This window comes from Bos mutus, chromosome 4 (assembly GCF_027580195.1).
Source record: "Bos mutus isolate GX-2022 chromosome 4, NWIPB_WYAK_1.1, whole genome shotgun sequence".
NCBI lineage: Eukaryota > Metazoa > Chordata > Mammalia > Artiodactyla > Bovidae > Bos > Bos mutus.
In genome coordinates, this window is record NC_091620.1 from 49796022 (window position 1) to 49816706 (window position 20685).

A 20685-nucleotide genomic window follows, 5' to 3' on the forward strand; every position below is an offset into this window, starting at 1 on the left:
CCCTGATGCTGGGAGGGATTGGGGGAAGGAAGAGAAGGGGACGACAGAGGATGAGATGGCTGGATGGCATCACTGACTCGATGCACATGAGTTTGGGTGAACTCCAGGAGTTGGTGATGGACAGGGAGGCCTGGCGTGCTGGTAATCATGGGATCGCAAACAGTCAGACATGACTGAGCGACTGAACTGAACTAAACTGAAACAAATACTTGTTCTGAAGTATGTTTAGCTTCACAGTATGAAGTTTGTTGTTTCTACTTACAGTTGGCTGTTGCCTATCACATTTTCCAATGTGCTGTATAGGATATCTTGTTTAAAGAGCCTAAACTTCACTTGCAGAAAGAAAGATACCTATTCCCCTGCAGAACTGGGACCACATAATTCTATTTCTTTGAAGAAATAGCTTCAGTTGAATTTACTGTAAGTACTGATGAGTTTCAGACAGAAGCCTAAAAGGCAGAACCAGTGTGGCATATCTGAGGGAAAGTCTGCTGTTTTTTCTTTTTCTTGTGATTATTTTTTCAGAAGATCCAGAGTCTCCAGCTTGTTACTAACCAGGTATGTGACCTTAGGCAATCTCCAAGTTCTTTAAGGGAAGATTTTTTTCACATATATATCACTTTTGAGACTCCACAATAACTCAGTTAGATACTTAACATTAATTAATGTCTATTTATTATACACTTGGACCCTCACAGAATTTTTTTTTTGGTCGCTAAGTCATGTCTGACTCTTTTGCAACCCCATGAACTGTAGCTCCCCAGGCTCCTCTGTCCATGGGATTTCCCAGGCAACAATACTGAAATGGGTTGCTGTTTCCTTCTCCAAGGGATCTTACCGACCTAGGGATCGAACTCACATCTCCTACACTGGCACACAGATTCTTTATCACTGAGTCACCTGGGAAGCCCTTCACAGAGGTACCTCTATGGAATCTCTTGTTATATTTACTATAAATTTTTTTGGTTGAGGGTAATATCTGACACTGTCCTTCTTATTACATAAAGTTGTTGTGGTCAGATAATCAGTGAAGATTCTAGAAATTCATCTGATTTTTTCTTTTTAAGTAGCCAGTGCTGGGAAAAACCAAGTGTCCTCCTTTACGATTAACATTAGCTCCTTGTCTCTCCCCTTTCCAGTCTGACTGCCAAGAAGCTCAGGAAGTTCAAGTGCAGAAACTCCATTGTCTTTTAAGATCTCCACAGAGGCAGTCTTTTTTCCATTCGTCTTTTATTTATTTTCCTCCAATTATGTGGAGCCTCAAGATCTATAAAGTTAGCACTAAGGTTCCCCTATCTCTATGATTCTAAATTCTTTCAAGAAGTTCAGGATTATTTCCTATTTTTAACTATATTTTCATATATTAAACATCTATCTGTCATGATGTTAGATATTAGGATTCAAAAATACTTAAGACACAGTATCAACCTCAAGGAATTGAGAGAGGGAAATGAAGAATCCCAGTCATGGCCCACTTACTTAGGTGGAGCAAAATGGAAAGAGAAAAGCCTTCAGAGTCAGATCTGCATTGATTCCAGCAGAAGGTACTCCCTAGCTGGTATCCTCGGGTGATCTACATAATAAGCTTACTGAGCATTAGTTTTCTCATCTGCAAAATTATAATACTTTACCCTTCACAGGGTTATTATCATAGGAATCAGAGAAGTGAAAACATATTGAGTGCCTAGAACAGGGTACTGGAGGTATGCAACAAGTATTTTTTTATCCCCTCCCTCTGCCTTCCCACTAACTGGTAGAGCAAAATACCAGGACAACAAAAACCAGCATTTTGGAGCACGCTCTAAGCAACCTAGGTTTCCCTGGTGGCTCAGACGGTAAAGAATCCACCTGCAAAGCAGGAGACCTGGGTTCTATCCCTGGTTTGGGAAGATCCCCTTGGAGGAGGGCATGGCAACCCACTGTAGTATTCTTGCCTGGAGATCCCTCATGGACAGAGGAGCCTGGTGGGCTATAGTCGATGGGGTTACAAAGAGTCGGACACGACTGAGCACAGCACACATAAGGCAACCTGATTACTATGGGCTGTTCCAAAGGGAATCTGACCTTTAAAGGGGTAAGGTGGGAGACACCTCAAAGAGTAAGAGTGTGCCATATAGACACTGAGTGGGCTCTTGATTTTTTTGTGTGCAGAGAGCAGAAGTGTATAACAAATCATGGATTTTTCCATTTAAGTTTTTTTATTTTTTAATTAACAACATGGTACTTTGCTTTACTGTTGTTCTGTTTTGTTCCTGAAAAGCCTTTGCTTACTCCATGCAGAATTAAACCACGACAGCCCCTCCACTGCCATCTCTGGGTACCCTGCCTCTCTGACATGGCCCTCTGGTTTCTCCTTTACCCCTCAAACCACTACTGGGGCCTGATGGCCTGCCTCCTGTAGGCACCTTTCCCTTTCATCTGTCAACATTTTCCTGGAATGAAGGATAAGAGAACATCAGGAAATACTAGAGCATGGTTTTTGCAAGTGGGTAACAAGAGGAGCCACATGAGTGGAATGAGAACATCTTCTGATGTAGTGTGTTTCCATACACTGCTGATCATCACTAGGAGAGCTGGGCCTGCCCATGAGACAGCATGGTACCCCAGTCCACAAGATGCCCAGATGGACAGCACAGACACGAAATGCCATCAGATCCAAACAACCAGCAACACGTACAAATAGTTCTCCTCCTTCCCCAAAGACTGTAAGACAAGATAACATTTGGGGGGCTAGCTCAATATCACCACGTATATCCTATATTGAGATGTCCTAGTTACTCTTTGACAGATAATGTTTGGGGAACTAGCTCAATATCACCACGGATATCCTATACTGAGATGTCCTAGTTACTCTTCTGCAGGAGTTTGCTATTTATGGCATACCGGGTCAGACAGTCACAAAAGAAAAAAGTAAGAATGCCAAAGAGTAACTGCATTTCCCTCTGCCAGTAGAACTCAGCAAGACTTTCATTTTACTTATTTTTCTGGTACGTCTAAAGCCAAAATAGCCCTAGTAACAGAATCTTTACATTTTCACAATGCAAAGCAAATGATCAGTGACAGTTACAATTCACTAATCACTGGAAAAAGTCATAGGAAGGCAATGCCTGAAACTCTAAAAAACGCCCTTTTACTGTATACTAGTGAACACTGACAACCTACATTTCCTGTTTTTGACTTAATAAAAAATGTCTCAAAAAGCCCAAGTCACATGTGTCGTAAACAAGATGAAATATTCCAGGATTCTTAACTCTCTTTATTTTTCTGTTAACAGCAGACAAAGCAGCATGCCTCTTTCATAGCTCTTCTGTCACTAAGTCTCCAAAAGTAATTTATTGCCTTAAAAGTAAGAATAGGAATGTGGTTAGCAATTTACTGGTGAGTGTACAGATTGAAAGATAAACTAATAGCAATGTAAATCCAGAACAGCAAGTAGACTAACATAATCCAAGAGGTATGCAGGGCTATGGAATATGCCTACAGCTATGTAACCTGGATCCTGCTATCAAAATTATAAAACTTTATATATAAATACAATTTTAGGATAAAACTATTAGTTATGATATTATATTTATTTAAGGTGATAACAAAATTGAAATGCAAACCAGTAGAAGGATTTAGCACAATTTTAAACAAACTGATTCATAAAAATAATAAAAAATAAAAAGATTTTCAAACTCTAATATCATTTTCCCCATCTAATAAATCTGAAACTAGGCTTTGTGTTTCAGAATAACTTCACTAACAAGGCAGTTGTCACTGTTGTTCAGTCGCTAAGTCGTGTCCTACTCTTTGCGACCCCACGGACTATAGCACACCAGGCTCCTTGTCCTCCACTATCTCCCAGAGTTTGCTCAAGTTCATGTCCATTGAGTTGGTCATGCTACCTAACCATCTCATAAAAATTACATATTTCACTTTCATTCATCCCTATAAATATCTTTCACTTTAGGGAGGAGGGAAAAAGATTTCAAAATCTCCACTGAACTACCGAAGTATATAAAATGTTTTAACACATTAAAAAAACCAGCAGTGATGTTATATGAAAAGAACTGTAAGCAATAAGTTACAGTCTTGTATTTTTAGGCAAGCAGTATTTGAATTTATTATTAGTGAGGTTAAAAGGTTAAAACTAAGAAAATGCCAGGCACTTTGAAGGAGGGCTGGCTCAGCCAGGGGTCACGTGACAGCTACTAATTGGAAAATGTTAAAAAGGGAAGGGGGAAGGGCAGAGTATCTGCCTTCTCTTCCTTCTTTATTGTAACATTTGATTTTCACCAGAAGAAAAAAAGAAAGAAAGCTAAGATTTGTATAAGTCTCAAAAGAGGCTTGAAATAAATAAATCACCCACAGCAAACACCCCATCGAGGCTTCCTTGCAGTAACAGGAAAAAAAAAAAAACCCGAAAAGGCTGAATTTTAAAATCAAACTATATTAGAGAATTTTAATAAAGCAAGCCTGATTGTCAAACTAGCTAAATTGTTTTGTCATTACATTTACAAAATTAAAATACTCTTTATTATAGTACATGCCATTTTATTTCTTGATTTGCCTAAATATTTATATTGAAAAGAATGAATCTTTTCTTAAACTATCTTGTGTGCCTTTTTTAAAAGACTGTTTTCAGAACTGACAATTTTCCAGAAGGTAAGTCAAATCAATGATAATTATATACTGCAAACTATAGATCAGTTAATTATAGAAAGCAACTTGTATTTCTTTGAAATCTTTTAAATGATATTTTTTATTAGACAAGTCATGGAACTAATTTTTTTAACTAAGTACACATTTTTTATGTCTCTATAAATATTGTTAGACTCCTTAAAATGCATTCTTCCTTAAGTATACAATTTTTACATTTAATTCAGAATGATGAAAAGAATTTTCATGATTAATGCTTATACTTTACTGACATGAGATAGGAAAGTAATAACCCATAGCTAGATTTAAAGTGGAATTTATGACATCATTTTGCTTGTGCACATTAGCTGCAATTACCTGCACCACTCATTCTGAGCCACTAGATGGTGTAAAAAAGAAATTTAAATAGTAAAATTTCATTTCATCACCAAGAAATCTAAATACAACTCTGAGAAAGATTAAACAAATTTCTAGGTATATAATAATGCTAGTGATTTGTATTATCTACTGTACTTAAAAAAAAAATCTATTAATACATAGCATCAGCTCCACCTTGATCTAGAAACAAGTCCTTTTGAGCAATGTTTTCTCTCTCCTAAGGACCTTGAGATCTGAATTTATAATGATACTCAGCACACAGACTGCTGTCATCATTCACGTATTAAACAAATTTATGATATTAAATTATGGTCTACGTTTGCCAGAATTTTGATAAAAACTAGAAGACAAAGCAAATATAAAATTAGAGAATCAGCAGAGGTTCCTATCTGAACTCACCCCAAGCCAAATGGGGAAGTAAAAGTCTTCACAAATATATCCTGAACCTCAAAGCAACCTGACAACAAATAGCTAAGATGCTCATTAAAAGCCCTGAATGTGTTCAAATTCCACTGAGAGAAAGCTCAGTGTCCTTTCTTTCACCCTCACTAAGACCAACCTGGTTGATTCTACTAGGTCCACAGCTGGGTAAATATGGGTATTTACTCATCCAGCCAATGGTGACAATGTGCTAGCTAAAAGTCTTGTCTCCTTTCAAAAAGCAAAATGAGTTCCAGAAAAAAATGCCCACCTCCAGAAGGCATCTCAGGAAATGCTGACAGTGGAACTTTAAACCATGTGAAAGGTTGATAAAGGAAGTATTTTTGGTCAGCCCAAATAACAGCATTTAGAAATTTTAGATGGGAGACTATTCTCCCTATGCATGACTTTGAGCAAACTCCAGGAGACAGTGAAGGACAGGGAAGCCTGGAGCGCTGCAGTCCATGGGGTCACAAAGAATCGGACACAACTGAGCAACTGAACAACAACAACAATATTCTTATGAGCCAGACTTTAACCATTTAACTTAACTTTACGACGTGCATGCGTATGTGTGCTAAGTCGCTTCAGTTGTGTCCAACTCTGTGTGACCCTATGGACTGTAGCCCACCAGGCTCCTCCATCCACAGGATTCTCCAGGCAAGAATACTGGAGTGGGTTGCTGTGTCCTCCTCCAGGGGAGTCTTCCCAACCCAGGGATGGAAACTGCGTCTCTTATGTCTCCTGCATTGGCAGGCAGGCTCATCACCACTAGCACTACCTGAAATTACCATCTCCACAGAACGGGTTTGGGAGAAAAGGAATTACTTCCCCCAGAATCCTACATATATGATACACACCCATAACTGTACTTTCAATTTTACCTTCACAGAAAATGATTTTCTGAGGCAATGGCAGAAATAAGACAAGCCTACCGGGGCGCTTGCTTCACAGCCTGTCCCAGAGGCTGGTACTCTGAGGCTTTCAGCAACAAAGACAACTTGGTTCATAAGAAAGCTTCAGGAACAAACCCAGATGGGCTTTGTAAGTTTCATATTTTACCACACACATATAATGGCTGCATGCCATTTATCCCTATAGTCTGAAATTCTGACTGGAAGCTAATCAACCTTTTAATTTTATATGCAATTTTACACACAATTGAATTTTATGCAGCTAAACTGGTGAAAGAAACTGTGAGCTAAGTAAATTTGAGGAATGATTCCAAGAAAGTTTCTTGTCAAGAACTGAAACTAATCAGTTTGCTTTCTATATTAAGTAACTGACTCAAAAAGCTGTGATTTTTTAACACAGGACTATTGAATGCTCTGTAGTAGGCTTAGTCCAACGGTTGTGACATGGCTGTTTATAGCTTCTAAGAACTGAAAGTATCCTTCTAAAAAAACAAAAAACTTACATTAGTGAGCAAAGGACTGTGAGAAATAAGGAACAGGTCTTACTTGAGCACCTGAATTAACAATGATCACAGCGGACTATACTTACTTACTATTTTCATCCAGTAATCTATAAGTGTTTATATCTCATTTCTTTTGAATTCCTGCCTAGAATGGGCCCTTGCATATTTTAGGTACTTTATGATGGTTACAAATTAAATACAAGTAAGGAAAGAAGGCGAGTGGGGGAGAAGAGAGGGGAAAAGGTAGGAAGATTGATAAAAGCACTATAAAAAAACAAGAGCAGAAAGCCCTGGTCTGGGAGTCAAGATGCCTGGTTAAAGGACTGGCTCTGGCACTTTCTTGACACAAGTTCACTTATCTGTGAAACCGAGGATAGACAGACGAGCCCAAAGGTCTCTCACTCAAATGTTCTATGATTCTGTGTATGATTTTACACACCAGTCAACCAGTGTTTAAATTCAATAAGTGATCTTATTTCCAAATTCTCTTCTGTATTTAATAAGTCATACTACCTTGCCGAAAGGTTAAAAATATTTCTCTAATAGGGACTGATGTTGAAGCTGAAACTCTAATACTTTGGCCACCTCATGTGAAGAGCTGACTCATTTGAAAAGACCCTGGTGCTGGGAAAGATTGAGGGCAGGAGGAGAAGGGGACAAAAGAGGATGAGATGGTTGGATGGCATCACTGACTCAATGGACATGAGTTTGAGTAAGCTCCTGGAGTTGGTGATGGACAGGGAGGCATGGCGTGCTGCGGTTCATGGGGTCGCAAAGAGTCAGACACGACTGAGAGACTGAACTGAACTGAATCAACAAAGAACACTAAACTTCTAAACTTAAAATTTATGTAATGTTTCTCTACCTATATTTAAATAGTTTTTATATATTGTTTGTTTCTAAAGTGGCCTCATGAAGCAGACTGAGGAGAGAGATTTTTAATCCCCATATTATAGCAGGCAAAGTTAAAACATGAAAACAAAAGGAACTCACACATGTCTTGAGAAGTGTAATCAAGTAAGAACCTCGACTTTTAGATAGATCTAAGGACAGAAAGATTTTGAATAATCTAGTATCTTAAGAGGCAGAAACAATGATTTTTTTTAATACAGGAGGATGAGTTCATAGCAATACACTTTGCTATTATGTTTACAAATACAATTATGCTAAACTTAAAAAAATTACCTACACCTGTCTGAATAGAAGAGTATTGCTTTTAAATTGTCGGAACACCCAATGTATTTACATAAAGATGAAAAACTTGTTCTATAAACAGTGTTTCCAGTAGTGAATGGCAGACAAAATCAGAATAAGCACACAGAAGAATAAAAAGGAAGAGGAAAGGAAGACATAATAAATAACCTAATACCTTACAATGTTAACTTTCACATAAGTATATTGTTTCTGGAGAAGGCAGTATGTGGATGGGAGCCAAAAGCTGAAGTGATAGGTAAACACACTGTTAAGTTGAATCCTGTTATCTGATTGTGTTTAAAATTTGATTATATTTCACTTGACAAAATAATTAATTATGGTGAACTCCCAATTGTTAACACGGATCTAGAAGAATTCCAGTTGGCATTTTTCCCCAGTGTCCTCGATCCAAATGGATAAAATTCACCCTTTCCACCCTTTACAGTTGTCATACTGGTGTATCTGCTTACCTTGCTAAGAATGTAAATCACATCACCACGTTTAAATGACAATTCATCAGAAAGAGCTCCTGTGCAGTCCCACAAACCCTGGTAAAAATTAGCATAATCGGTGCTTTTATCTCCTGGGAAGAAGAAAGAGAAAACAAGAGTTAATTTTCCTGTAATGGGCCCTCATTTTTAAATGAACCAATAGTAGTTAAAGGGCCAAAACGGTCTTAAAAAAAAAATCTGTCCTCATTAAAAGAACACTTCATTACATCCACACAAGAATTCTACTTCTTGCTCTCATCTAAGGACCCTTTTCAAAAAGATCTATTTTGAATGTCTCTTTTTTCCTCTCTCCCTCTCTTGTTCTTACCTAAAACTTGCAACTGCAGTAAGTTTCTTCAAACAAAGTTACTTCCCACTTATTTTCTATAACAAACCTAAGCCCACCTGCAACATGTTTTGAAGGTAAGTCAGCCTCCCTGCATAATAAGCAATATGCATGAGATATGATAAACAGGCTGTGAAATAAGCACTGGACAGAACTGGTACTGAAACTGCAGAAATAAGCACTGGGCATAAGAATAATAATAATAAAGGAGATAAGATATAAACATAAACAAACAAGATAACACAAAAAAAATTTTTTTAAGTTTTTTAAAATGCAAAGCTAGTTAAAGGAAGAGAATAAACTGAAAGTAATCTAACAGATAATTCCCGCTCTTATCTTTGAGGACTTTTGTATCCAAAGCCTCTCAAAGTTGTTTCTAAACTATTTTAGCAACTTTGAAATTGCCAGTGCTGAAGGTGCATTTTTCAAGATTTCTGTCAGCCCTAGTTTAGGACATTAGACTCTGAATAAACATGCAACATACACTGGAGTTATCAGCTCATCCTTCTCACAGCATAAGCACAATGGATGTGATGTGCTCAAACTGCCATACAGACCATTAACTGATTGATTATTTAGCGCTCTCCATTCTGTAATACCACAATAAACTGGGTAATAAATGCTTTGTCACTTATACAATGTGGGTTGCCTGAAACAGCACAGAGTTAAATACACTGGCTGCTTTTGTTACACTGAGAACTGTTTCCTGTTTTTAATTTCATGATAATTGAGTTTTGATGAGTTAATGCAAAAAGAATGCAAGTAATATCAATAAGATGTCCGTGTATTCACTAACCAGGCAGAACATACACGTGCTGACAACTTCCATCACTGGAATGTCATCTTTGGATTCTGAGGGGATAACTATAGAGATGCATGGTGGATCGGGGTTGTCATCTTAGTTTTGTTATATGACTCTCAAGTATCAGGCTGCTTGGCAATTCCAACACAGTTGGTCATATTAGCGTGTCATGAAGACATTCATCTTACTACACATAGTTTGTGATTTACACAAAGTCTTAGGTTTATTAGAAATTTAAAAAATTCTTTTTAGTATCTGAAACTTTTTTTTAAGCCCAAAAGAAAATCTGAATAATACAGAGTCTATTTAGGAAGTAATACACTACTTTTCCATTATATTTATATTATAAATAAGGACCAGAATATACAACCAGAAAAAATTTTATTATTAAATTTTTTCCCTTATTTTCTAAGGATTAAAAAAAGGGGGAAAGCAAAGGTGGGAGAGAAGGAAGGAGGGAGACAGAGAGACAGACACCTTATTGACTTCGCTCTTGCATGTGGGCACTCATCACTGAAGCCAGCAGGGGCATACACATGCCTGGGAATCCAACCAAGAACTAAGAACGCTCTGTGGCCACCCTTATTACATTTTTCCCCTCAAAGCATGTATTAAGGAAATTCTGTGAATGGACACTAGAGGGCACTCTGGCTGGACAGATCACTTTAAACATTGTCAAAATTTTTTTAGAAAAAAATTACTTAATAATAAAGTGACTGATTTCCTTTAAAAACCACTTATTTAGACAAATAGGGATTTAGAAGTTGAAACATTCTAGTCAGATTAAATCAACTGCTAACTGGGTCAAATGTTGCGCCCCGTGCAGTCCGTCAGTGTCAGTTTAGAAGTCAAGGAATTAGAGCAAAGAGAGGATGACATCATCTCACAGGGGAGGCCCTCCCCAACAGCCACTGGCCAGGAGGTAAAAGGATCTAAATAGCTGGTTACCCCTATGGAGGCTCCTGTGTGTTCCCCATGCTGCTCAGCCTTAGGCTCAACCCCAAAAGGTTGAAGAAAGGAAACTTGGGCTAAAAACAAGAGAAGTTCTGGCTTAGCTGGAGCATCCCAGTGGGTTCTTCAGCTGTTCAGCCTGCTGCCTGCTCTTTTCCTTTTTCAGATTCTCTCAGAACAGTTTTTCATTCAGGAGATTTTCAAAAGGTAGGGTGGTGGGGAGAAGGAGAAAAAAAAAGTATATGGTGATTTCTAACACATAATCCTGATCACTTTGGGGTCTTTCTTCCCCTCGATGCACTTGGTGAAACCCTCATTAACACTAATGGGAGTTACAGGAGCGCAGGAGGGGAAGAGAGACCCCCACCATGCGCAAGATGCATTGCTCCCGAGATGTGCATCATGGGCATTTCATTAAATCTCACTGCTGTAAAGAGGCAACAGAGCCAGCGATCTGGCAATCCTGGGAACAAGAGGCATTTTCTACTTTGCTTTCTGCCATCTTGATGATGATGTTATCCAAAGACCAACCTCATTTCTATGTCCCATATGTGAGCTCTGTTAAAGAATAATAAGTTGTTTATGTCACGTGGCTACATGTACACACAATTGACTATTCTTTCTATTTCAGCATGCAATATTAGTTATGATGTAGAAGAATCACAACTGGGGAGAAAACCTGGCAGTGTATGGCAGCCTTAGTCTCTTTAAGAAAGCAATGTCAAAATTCTTAGTATAAATTCTAGACATAAAAATTAAGAACTATCTTGTTCCTTAGAGAGCAGCAAGCTCCTCCGGTTTACTTTTCTAATTTTTTTTTCTGTACTAGATTTTTATTCATTTCCTTGTCAGTGCATTTTTTTCTTTTTATAATTTATTTATTTTTAATTGGAGGATAACTGCTTTACAACATCGTGTTGGTTTCTGCCTACTATTCTAAATTTTAAGTGTGGCTAAACATAAACAAAAAACCGCACATCGATATCCTTGGAAGCACTGTGGGTTCACAAAGGTTAACACCACTTATACACTGAAAAAATAACCCATGTGAGATGTGTTTTTACAAACAACAACAAAAAATGGAATGGAGTACAATGTCATAAGCCATTAATAAGCTTACTTTCTGAATACAACTTAAATCTGTTTAGTTGTTTTTACTGCATATATTAATTTTTATATTCTAAATTAGTTTTCCTATTCTATCCACGCCATGACCGACATCTTCAAAATTACCAAAAATAATCATCTCCTTATGTTTCTTGTCCTGAGAGGCATATATGGTTAAAAGAAGAAGGTAAAGAAAGAAAATAACATTCTAAACTAGCCAGCTTGTGAAAGATTTAAACAATGTACTTGCACCTGTAAGTTAAACTAGCAAAAACAGAACAGTGGGCAATAAAAACAGAACTGTTACGAAAGTATAAGCTAAATGTTGAAGATATTTAGTTTTGCAAAAACGAAAAGATTTTAAAAACATGATGACAATAGATGAAACACACAATGATAGATAATGAAGAATGTCTTCTTGAGTAGTGTTAAAGGTTTAAAAACTATTTTAGAGAAATAAGCATATTATACAAAGTTCAAAAAAATCACACGGAATCTTTTTTTCATATATATAAAAATATATGCAAGCTCTATAAGCTTAAGCATGAAAAGAACTTGTAAGAAATATAAGATTAATTCTGTTTTTGCATACATATTTCACATTAGTCTGAAAAAAAATTTTTTTTTTTTACTAAAATCAGTCAATGTGAAAAATATATAACATTCTTGAGTAAGGTTAGAAGTTCACATCATGTGATGCTCAGCAAGATAGTAATACCCTTGTCAACTCACTGCCCTGCACAGCAAACAAACTTCTAGTGTTACATCTTTGACAGCCTGGGGAGAGCAAAGGTCACTGCTATGCAAAAGCATTAAAACTGTTGCTTGAAAAGAATTTCGTGTCACTAAAGATAAGAATTATTGCAGTGCTTTATGGCTATTGCATGAAAAGCTAGATCTCCTTATTGCATTCCTTTGAGGAAAAACTGATTTGTTTTTCCTTCCCTCAAAGGCAAAAATTTGGGAGAGAGTTACTTTAAAAGGATTTTTGAAAAATGCAATTGCTTTAAACCAAAACACTATATTTATGGGAAGAATATCTGTATGTGTCCAGTTTCCACACCTACACTGAAATTTAAAAAAGAAAATGACATGCTTTTAGCAGAAGCTTCATGATAACAAAACATATGTACTTCCACTGCCATTGAATGTCGTCCTCAAGGTTTTGCTCAGACATGGTGTTTATAGCTGCATTTTGCAGGAACAGAGGACTCACATCTAATGACTTCGTCCTCACTTCCTTTCTGAAAAAAGCACACCCAAACCTCTTGCACCAACCTGTTCCTGCTTTCCTGTCCAGGTCCGGAAGTCAGGCCTCTGTTTCCTTTCCACATGTCACAGTAGGAAGGACTCTGGAAAGCTACTTCCTGAACACACACTTCTTGTCCACCCTGCCCCTGACAGCTTGAAAGAGTGATGTATGGCCATATCAGCAAGGGGAGGCGACCCCCATCTATAGCTCTTTGCAGGACATGGGATGATATGGCAGACCTTGCCCCAGCTGACATGTGGCTATGAAGAGGTGTAAAGTCCTGATAAGAAGGCAGTCCTTCTCTTCTTTCCGTGTAAAATAATTGCTGATTTATCAAAACTAACCCCATGCCTGCACTACAGATATGGTTTATCTCCTGCTATTTGGAAATAACAACCAGCAAGAAAACCTGCTTGCATCATGTGATTCTGTACAGAGCATATATAGCTATTTTTCCAGTCTCAGTCATAATTAGCACTTGGGGCCATGTGCCAAGTGGAAATGGATAAGTGGAATATCCTTCCTAGCCTTCTAGGCCACCAGTGTCCTTTTCCCATTTTTAAGCTGCTGTCACTGGACTCTGGCATTTCTTACCCAATTCATTTGCTTTCTGTGTTAATCATATGCAATGAAGATATGCATGGCCAACATTTAAACAGGCTGCAGATCAATTAGCGGTCTTAAGTTTATCTGATTTTTATCAAAGAAGACAGAGCTGTGGGTCGATTGTCAGAGCCTGTGTCAAGTTGACCTTTTCAGAGATGTCTACATTGCTAGTCCCCTGGGCTACTTGTTGTCCCCTGTTAGTCTCTGAATGGCAGAAGTCTGTTCTGCTCAAGCACAAAGTATACACAGATGTCTATATTACATTCTTATAGGTTTGACAGCAACTGCATGTTGTATCTATAAACTGTCCTTTAGCAGTGACACTTCCTCAATGATGATAAGCTAATTTATGCAACTAAATCTCCTTTGTGCAGAAATGAAAGCTAATTGAGTCATTACAAAGTAATTCAGGAAGGAATACCTTGTATAAATTGGCTTACTTTATAAATCCTTCTCAAGTGGTTTTCATGCATCCTAAATGGGTCTAAGCAGCTTATCAGCCATAAGAGATCCAGACCCAAGGACCCAACCGCAGGGAGCTGAGGACACATCTTTAGAGTAGGGAGAAAGTGATGAAAAGGAAAGTGAACAAGACCAAAATAAGCTTTTCCCACCAGCTCATTACCTGTGGTGTGGTGAACACTGTCCTGACTCATCTTCCTTTGTCCCTCCACTTTCACCAGAGCTCCGTCCTCCTCCTCTTCTGTAAATAAACAACAAATGGAACACTGAAGTCCAGTACGAACAACGCAGTACTCACCCCATCTTAAGAGCAAAACTAAAAGTTTATAACACATAAATATTCCTTTTCAAAGAAGGAAACCACTCAACATCCACATTCCTCTTTCAATAATCTAAAGCTGAATAAATGAACCTATAGCTATATCCAAATAGCAACCTGACCAGTTGACTTGATAAAATTTAAGGTATGTACTAACGTTTCACATATTTTGTTTTAAATGCTCTCAGAAAATCATCTGGAACAATCTTAAATCCAGAAAAGCCCTAAAAATCCAGTAAAATGATACCCAGCATCATATGGATTGACCACATTATACTGTGGCATGAATACCACACAGAATTAAAATCACTGTCCCTAAAACATCAACAGAACAGAGAAAATGTGTGATATAAAATAGTTAACCTATAAGTCATTCATGGAGTATCAGATACTTCAGATACTTACAGAGACATACTAGAATGATCCTCATCCTTCAAGGTAATTCCCCCCAAATTAGACTCGGGACCTACTATGTGTCATACACTATAACAGATGTTAGGATTTTATAGATAAACCATTTTAAATCCTTATTTTACAGAGAAATAAATTGAGGCTCAAAAAGGTAAAGAAACTTTCAATGTTTGTTATTCAAATTTAGATTTGTGATTCCAAAGTCCATATTCTTTATCCTGATATGTTCAAATATATCCTTATATTATCTCTACACTCCCCCACCACACTCCTTCTTCAAGTTATAGGAGGAAGAAAATGATATAAATGAGAAGAGTTTTAAACAAAGTCAGTAGGCTATTTAATTCTTTAACTCACAAAGGAATATTTATCACATGACCACTTCCTTCACTGAAAGATTTATATGAAATTTAGAAATATTTAAGGCAGGACATAGGAACAAAATGGCATGTCAAGGAAAAAAACTGGGTTCAAAAAGAATCACAATTTCAAGAAAAATCAAAACTTTAAAGAAAAATATGCAAAAAATACAAATATAGTCATTATCACTATTAAATAATTCAGCTAATAAATCTTCATTGAGCATTAAATACTTGTAAGAGAGAGGGTCTACCAGACAGAGGGAGAGGCATGAACAAAAGAACAAGGCACAGGCATATTCATTTTGGATAAAGAATGTGGTTCTTGTAGAGGCAGAGTAGGATAGGAGACAATGGTAGTCGTTTGGGAAAACTGCTGTAAACTCGTGAACATTCAGCTACGGACTTCAGATGTTTCCATGTTTGGTGAGGAATAAGAGCCCTTGCCACACCACCCCACCCCACCCTCAAATTTCTGAAGTGAGAAAGGGCAGGACTGAAATTGCTTGAGCAATGTCCATCTGATCTCCTTGTCCCAGATAACATAGAGAAGGGGCATGGAGAGAGACCAGTCCCAGTCTGGCTAAAGGGGAAGTTGGGGAAGTTAGTCCTGAATTGAGAAGGCAATGGCACCCTACTCCAGTACTCTTGCCTGGAAAATCCCATGGATGGAGGAGCCAGGTAGGCTGCAGTCCATGGGATCGCTAAGAGTCAGACACAACTGAGCGACTTCACTTTCACTTTTCACTTTCACTTTTCACTGTCATGTATTGGAGAAGGAAATGGCAACCCACTCCAGTGTGCTTGCCTGGAGAATCCCAGGGACGGGGCAGCCTGGTGGGCTGCCGTCTCTGGGGTCGCACAGAGTCGGACACGACTAAAGCGACTTAGCAGCAGCAGCAGCAGTCCTGAACTGGAGGGGCAGAGAATATGGAGCGGAGATGATTACAAGAGGGGAAGGAACTAGAATAGACAAACTCTGCCTGCCTGGATGTGGAAGGCTAAGGGAAAAGAATAAGCAACCAAGGATGACTCATGTTTGAGTTTAGTTAACTGAGAAATGGAAACATCATTACTAAAAAGAGTATAGCCAAGATAAACTGTTGTGCCCCTGGCGTGGCGGGGAGGGGGGAAACCACAAGGAGTTGTGTTTCTGACACTAGAGATTTAACATAGGGGCGGGGCAGCCCAAGGGAGACTGGAAAGTTTGGTAAAGAGATCAAGAATGCATATGTGAATTGAGACATCTCATGCAAATTTTAAAGTGGTGATAAATAAAAACCAGCATTTAAATCAAGCTTGAGAGCTACTACTATACAATTATAACTGTTTCAAATCTTTGTAACTCAATTCCAACTAAAGAATGAAAGGTCCAATACGGAACAGCCAGAAATCATTGGCACCTTATACGTATTAATTTAAACCTAATATTGTCAATTTAATATAGTTCAGTCAAACAGTAATGAGTATACAGAAGACCTAATAAAAACTCTAATATTAAATCCTGTCTCTTTTTAACAATTGCCTCACTTATGCTAAACCTGAAGAACTAGCTAACATAAATGGATTATAGGGTGTTTTAATATAAAATTTTTAATTTAAATAAATTAATTTAAATTTTAATATAAAATTTAATATAACATTTAAAGGTTTTAGGGTCATTTACAGTTATTTAGTCCAAGCATCTCATTTTACAAATCATTCATGTTTTTAAGGTGAAGGAGAAGGCTTCCTGTACTTTTCACACTTTCTCTTTCTCCAGTACTCACTCTCTTCCAATTTGGTCACAAATTCAATAGTAAGAAGTAAACTGAAAAACAGTTAAGGGTGCTTATCCTAAAGTCAAAAGCTATAACCACATCAATATAGAAAGCACTATTCCTGGCTCTTAAGAAGACACTATGGGATTTAGACTCACCACCCAAAGTTAGGGTCAAGATATTATAAAAACTAATTACAATAATTAAATGGGAAAAACTCTGCTCTTGGCGAAGTTGTCAATGAATTTAGAATTTACTACTAAGAACTGTTCTTATTTTATTAAAATGTGTCTATAATGTGTACAATGTATTCTTAAGTTATCAAAATGATATTCAAAATATTTACTTAACTATCAATATTTTCTGTGAAGTATCCAAATTGATATCCATGTGAGATGTTTAATAAGAAGTATTTTAGAGGATAGGATGTGCATTAAAAACATTTCCTTTCTCCTTTTCAAACCTAGTGCTGATATCTTCAGGGCAGAGCCTTCTGTGTTTCATATGTCAATTTTTTTTAACAATAGTCAAGCAACTCATTTTATCTTGGGCTAACAGTACAGTTTCCATGTAAAAGACAACAAAATCAAAGTTGGGGTGTGTGTGTTCTTTTCTAACCTTACAAAAAAACAACTCAGACTAAATCTTGAATAGAATCTGGTACAAGGAAGATGTTCAATAAATATCAAGTAAAAAAATGGATTCCAAAATCATGAAAATAAATCTTACTACTATAATAATTTACTAACAGAGCAAAACTCTCCACATAATCCAAAAAATATATACAGACAAGTGACCAAATTCAAGGTTATAATCAACTTTACAATATATTAGATATATACATGTTTTATCTAGGTTTATTATTAAACCTATTTTATTTGGGGGTTGAGGCACAATGTCATTATACAATACTAATTAATATCTCAAATAGTCAATGTTTGTGGGTTAATATATTCCATTCAACATTTTAATAACAGTAAACAAAAACAGCTCAGCTATGCACTAAAATCCATCAAACCACACAGATGGTTATAAGGTTTTCATTAAGTGGTTTCCATAGCAATCATATTGCAAATCTGGAAGCTTCTTGCAAATAAGCAGCTTGTATTTACATGCCTCTCAGCTGCCGCACAAAACTCTTCAGCATGTGAAGTTATTATTCCAACCACACATCGTTAGAAGAATCATTGGGAGATTTTTTTTTATCAGACAGGATGAAAATAATAATAAAGTAAACTAATTGCAGAAGATAACTCAAGCATAGTTATATATTTACTAAACTAACCAATGAGTCTTAAAAATATTCTGATATTGCTTCTCAGCCTTTTCACTAAGATCAAGTGTAAAAATGTTCTGATAGTCATTGAAAGGTTTTAACATTAAACCCCGTCAAAAATATGAGACCTCCAGGAACAACCAGACCCTAGTGAATCTAAAAGCTTGAACTCTACTCTCTTTTTTTTTTTTGATAGATATTTAATCTTTTTTCTGAGTTGAGCAGAAAAAGAAAGAATAGTAGAAAACTGAGTCTTCCCAAATCTCTGTTTTAAGATGACTACCATTTAAAAAGGAAATGCTTACTGTGGGAAAAGTCAAGACCCTTTTTTTTCCCTGCTAGATTAATCAATTTAATTTACAAATTGATCTATTTCCATAACAGATGGATTATTACCCTAATAAGGATCAAAGATCTGTCTAGCTATGCAGTTTTTACAAAATGGGCTATTTCTGGCTTGCTAATGTTCTCTTTTAAGGTTAAATAACCAAAAAAGAAAAGTGATAAGCCAATGACATGTTTATCTGACATTGCTTGAAAAAGGCTAAAGACAATTTGTCAGCACCAAAACAGGGTGTGTGATGTTCACAGCAGGGTTAAAGATTGATACTATCACATCTTCCAGGAAGAAGAAGGTAAGTTGACTTATCCTCTGAATTAGTCACTCAGCCCTGTCTGACTTTGCGATCCCATGGACTGTATAGCCCGCAAGCTCCTCTGTCCATGGGAGTTCCCAGGCAAGAATACTGGAGTGGGTTGCCATTCCCTTCTCCAGGGAATGTTCCCGACCCAGGGATCGAACCCAGGTCTCCTGCATTGCAGGCAGATTCTTTACTGTCTGAGCTACCAGGGAACACTATATACATTTATATCCATTAGGTAACTAAATCCTCCTAACAATTCTATGAGGCAATAATAGGAACTTTCATCCTCTTTATGTATGCAAAAGCAACATGTACAGAGCTTAATTAACTTGTCCAGGTTCACACAACCAGTTAGAACAAGAGTCAGGATTTAAACTTCCACATCTGTCACTGAAGCCCCAGCTCTAAGCCATGGCACCATTGCCTTGATTTTCATTAAAATCTTTAGTTTATAGATATATTTTGTTGCTAAAATTTCATTTGAATATTAGCTGCTTGTAGACTTGGAAAACATTTTCACATAAGTGGGTAGGTTCTCTCCTACCATAGCACCATATTTGAAGTACATCTTAGGTTAAGCAGTTCTCTCAGTGATGATTTAGAAACCGAATTTCAAGTTGGGATGCCCCAAACATGCATCTTTTCCATTCTCTTCCCCACTTCTTTCTAACCTTTAACATTCTACACACTCAACGGCTCCTAAAGCCAGGAACAGTATTTGATACTTTGTAAAGGTCTCTAAGGCAACTCACATATTTAGAATGCTGGAGTGGGTAGTCTTTTCCTTCTCCAGGGGATCTTTCCCACCCAGGGATCAAACCCAGGTCTCCCGCATTGCAGGAGGATTCTTTACCAGCTGAGCCACAAGGGAAACCCCTTGTGCTTATTTAACTTATATGCAGAGTACATCATGAAAAAATACTGGGCTGGATGAAGCACAAGCTGGAATCAAGATTTCCGAGAGAAATATCAATAACCTCAGATATGCAGATGACACTACCCTTATAGCAGAAAGAGAAGAAGAACTAAAGAGCCTCTTGTTGAAAGTGAAAGAGGAGAGTGAAAAGGTTGGCTTAAAACTCAGCATTCAGAAAACTAAGATCATGGCATCCAGTCCCATCACTTCACGCGAATAGATGGAGGAACAATGGAAACAGTAACAGACTTTATTATTTTGGGCTCCAAAATCACTGCAGATGGTGACTGCAGCCATGAAATTAAAAACCACTTGCTCCTTGGAAGAAAAGTTATGACAAACCTAGACAGCGTATTAAAACGCAGAGACATTATTTTGCCAACAAAGGTCCGTCTAGGCAAAGCTTTGGTTTTTCCAGTAGTCATGTATGGATGTGAGAGCTGGACTAAAAAGAAAGCTGAGCGCCAAAGAATTGATGCTTTTGAACTGTGGTGTTGGAGAAGACTCCTGAGAGTCCCTTTCATTGCAAGATCAAACCAGTCAATCCTAAAGGAAATCAATCCTGAATATTCATTGGAAGGACTAATGCTGAAGCTGAAACTCCAATACTTTGGCCACCTGATGCAAAGAACTGACTCATTTGAAAAGACCCTGATGGAAATATTGAAGGTGGGAGGAGAAGGGAATGACAGAGGATAAGATAGTTGGATGGTATCACCGATTCGATGGACATGAGTTTGAGCAAGCTCTGAGAGTTGGTGATAGACAGGGAAGCCTGGCATGCTGCTGTCCATGGGGTCACAGAGTTGGACACGACTGAGCAACTGAACTGAACTGAACTAAAGACAACTCACAAATGAAAATGGGTTTATTTCTGAGGGCAGTCAGCTTTTCTTTTTCAATTTCTTTCAGTAAGAAAAACATGGTTAAATG

At 37.5% G+C, this 20685-nt stretch overlaps 1 protein-coding gene across 1 annotated transcript in view; it reads right to left on the minus strand.

The window, feature by feature from the left end:
• Nucleotides 1–20685, minus strand: part of SKAP2 (src kinase associated phosphoprotein 2) — a 171174-nt gene that overhangs the window by 9093 nt on the left and 141396 nt on the right. The window contains exons 10-11 of the mRNA XM_070369455.1: nt 14231–14308; nt 8521–8633 (exon numbers count right to left, since the gene is read on the minus strand). Of these exons, the coding sequence (XP_070225556.1) occupies nt 8521–8633; nt 14231–14308 (191 nt within the window). The remainder of the gene's footprint in view (nt 1–8520; nt 8634–14230; nt 14309–20685) is intronic.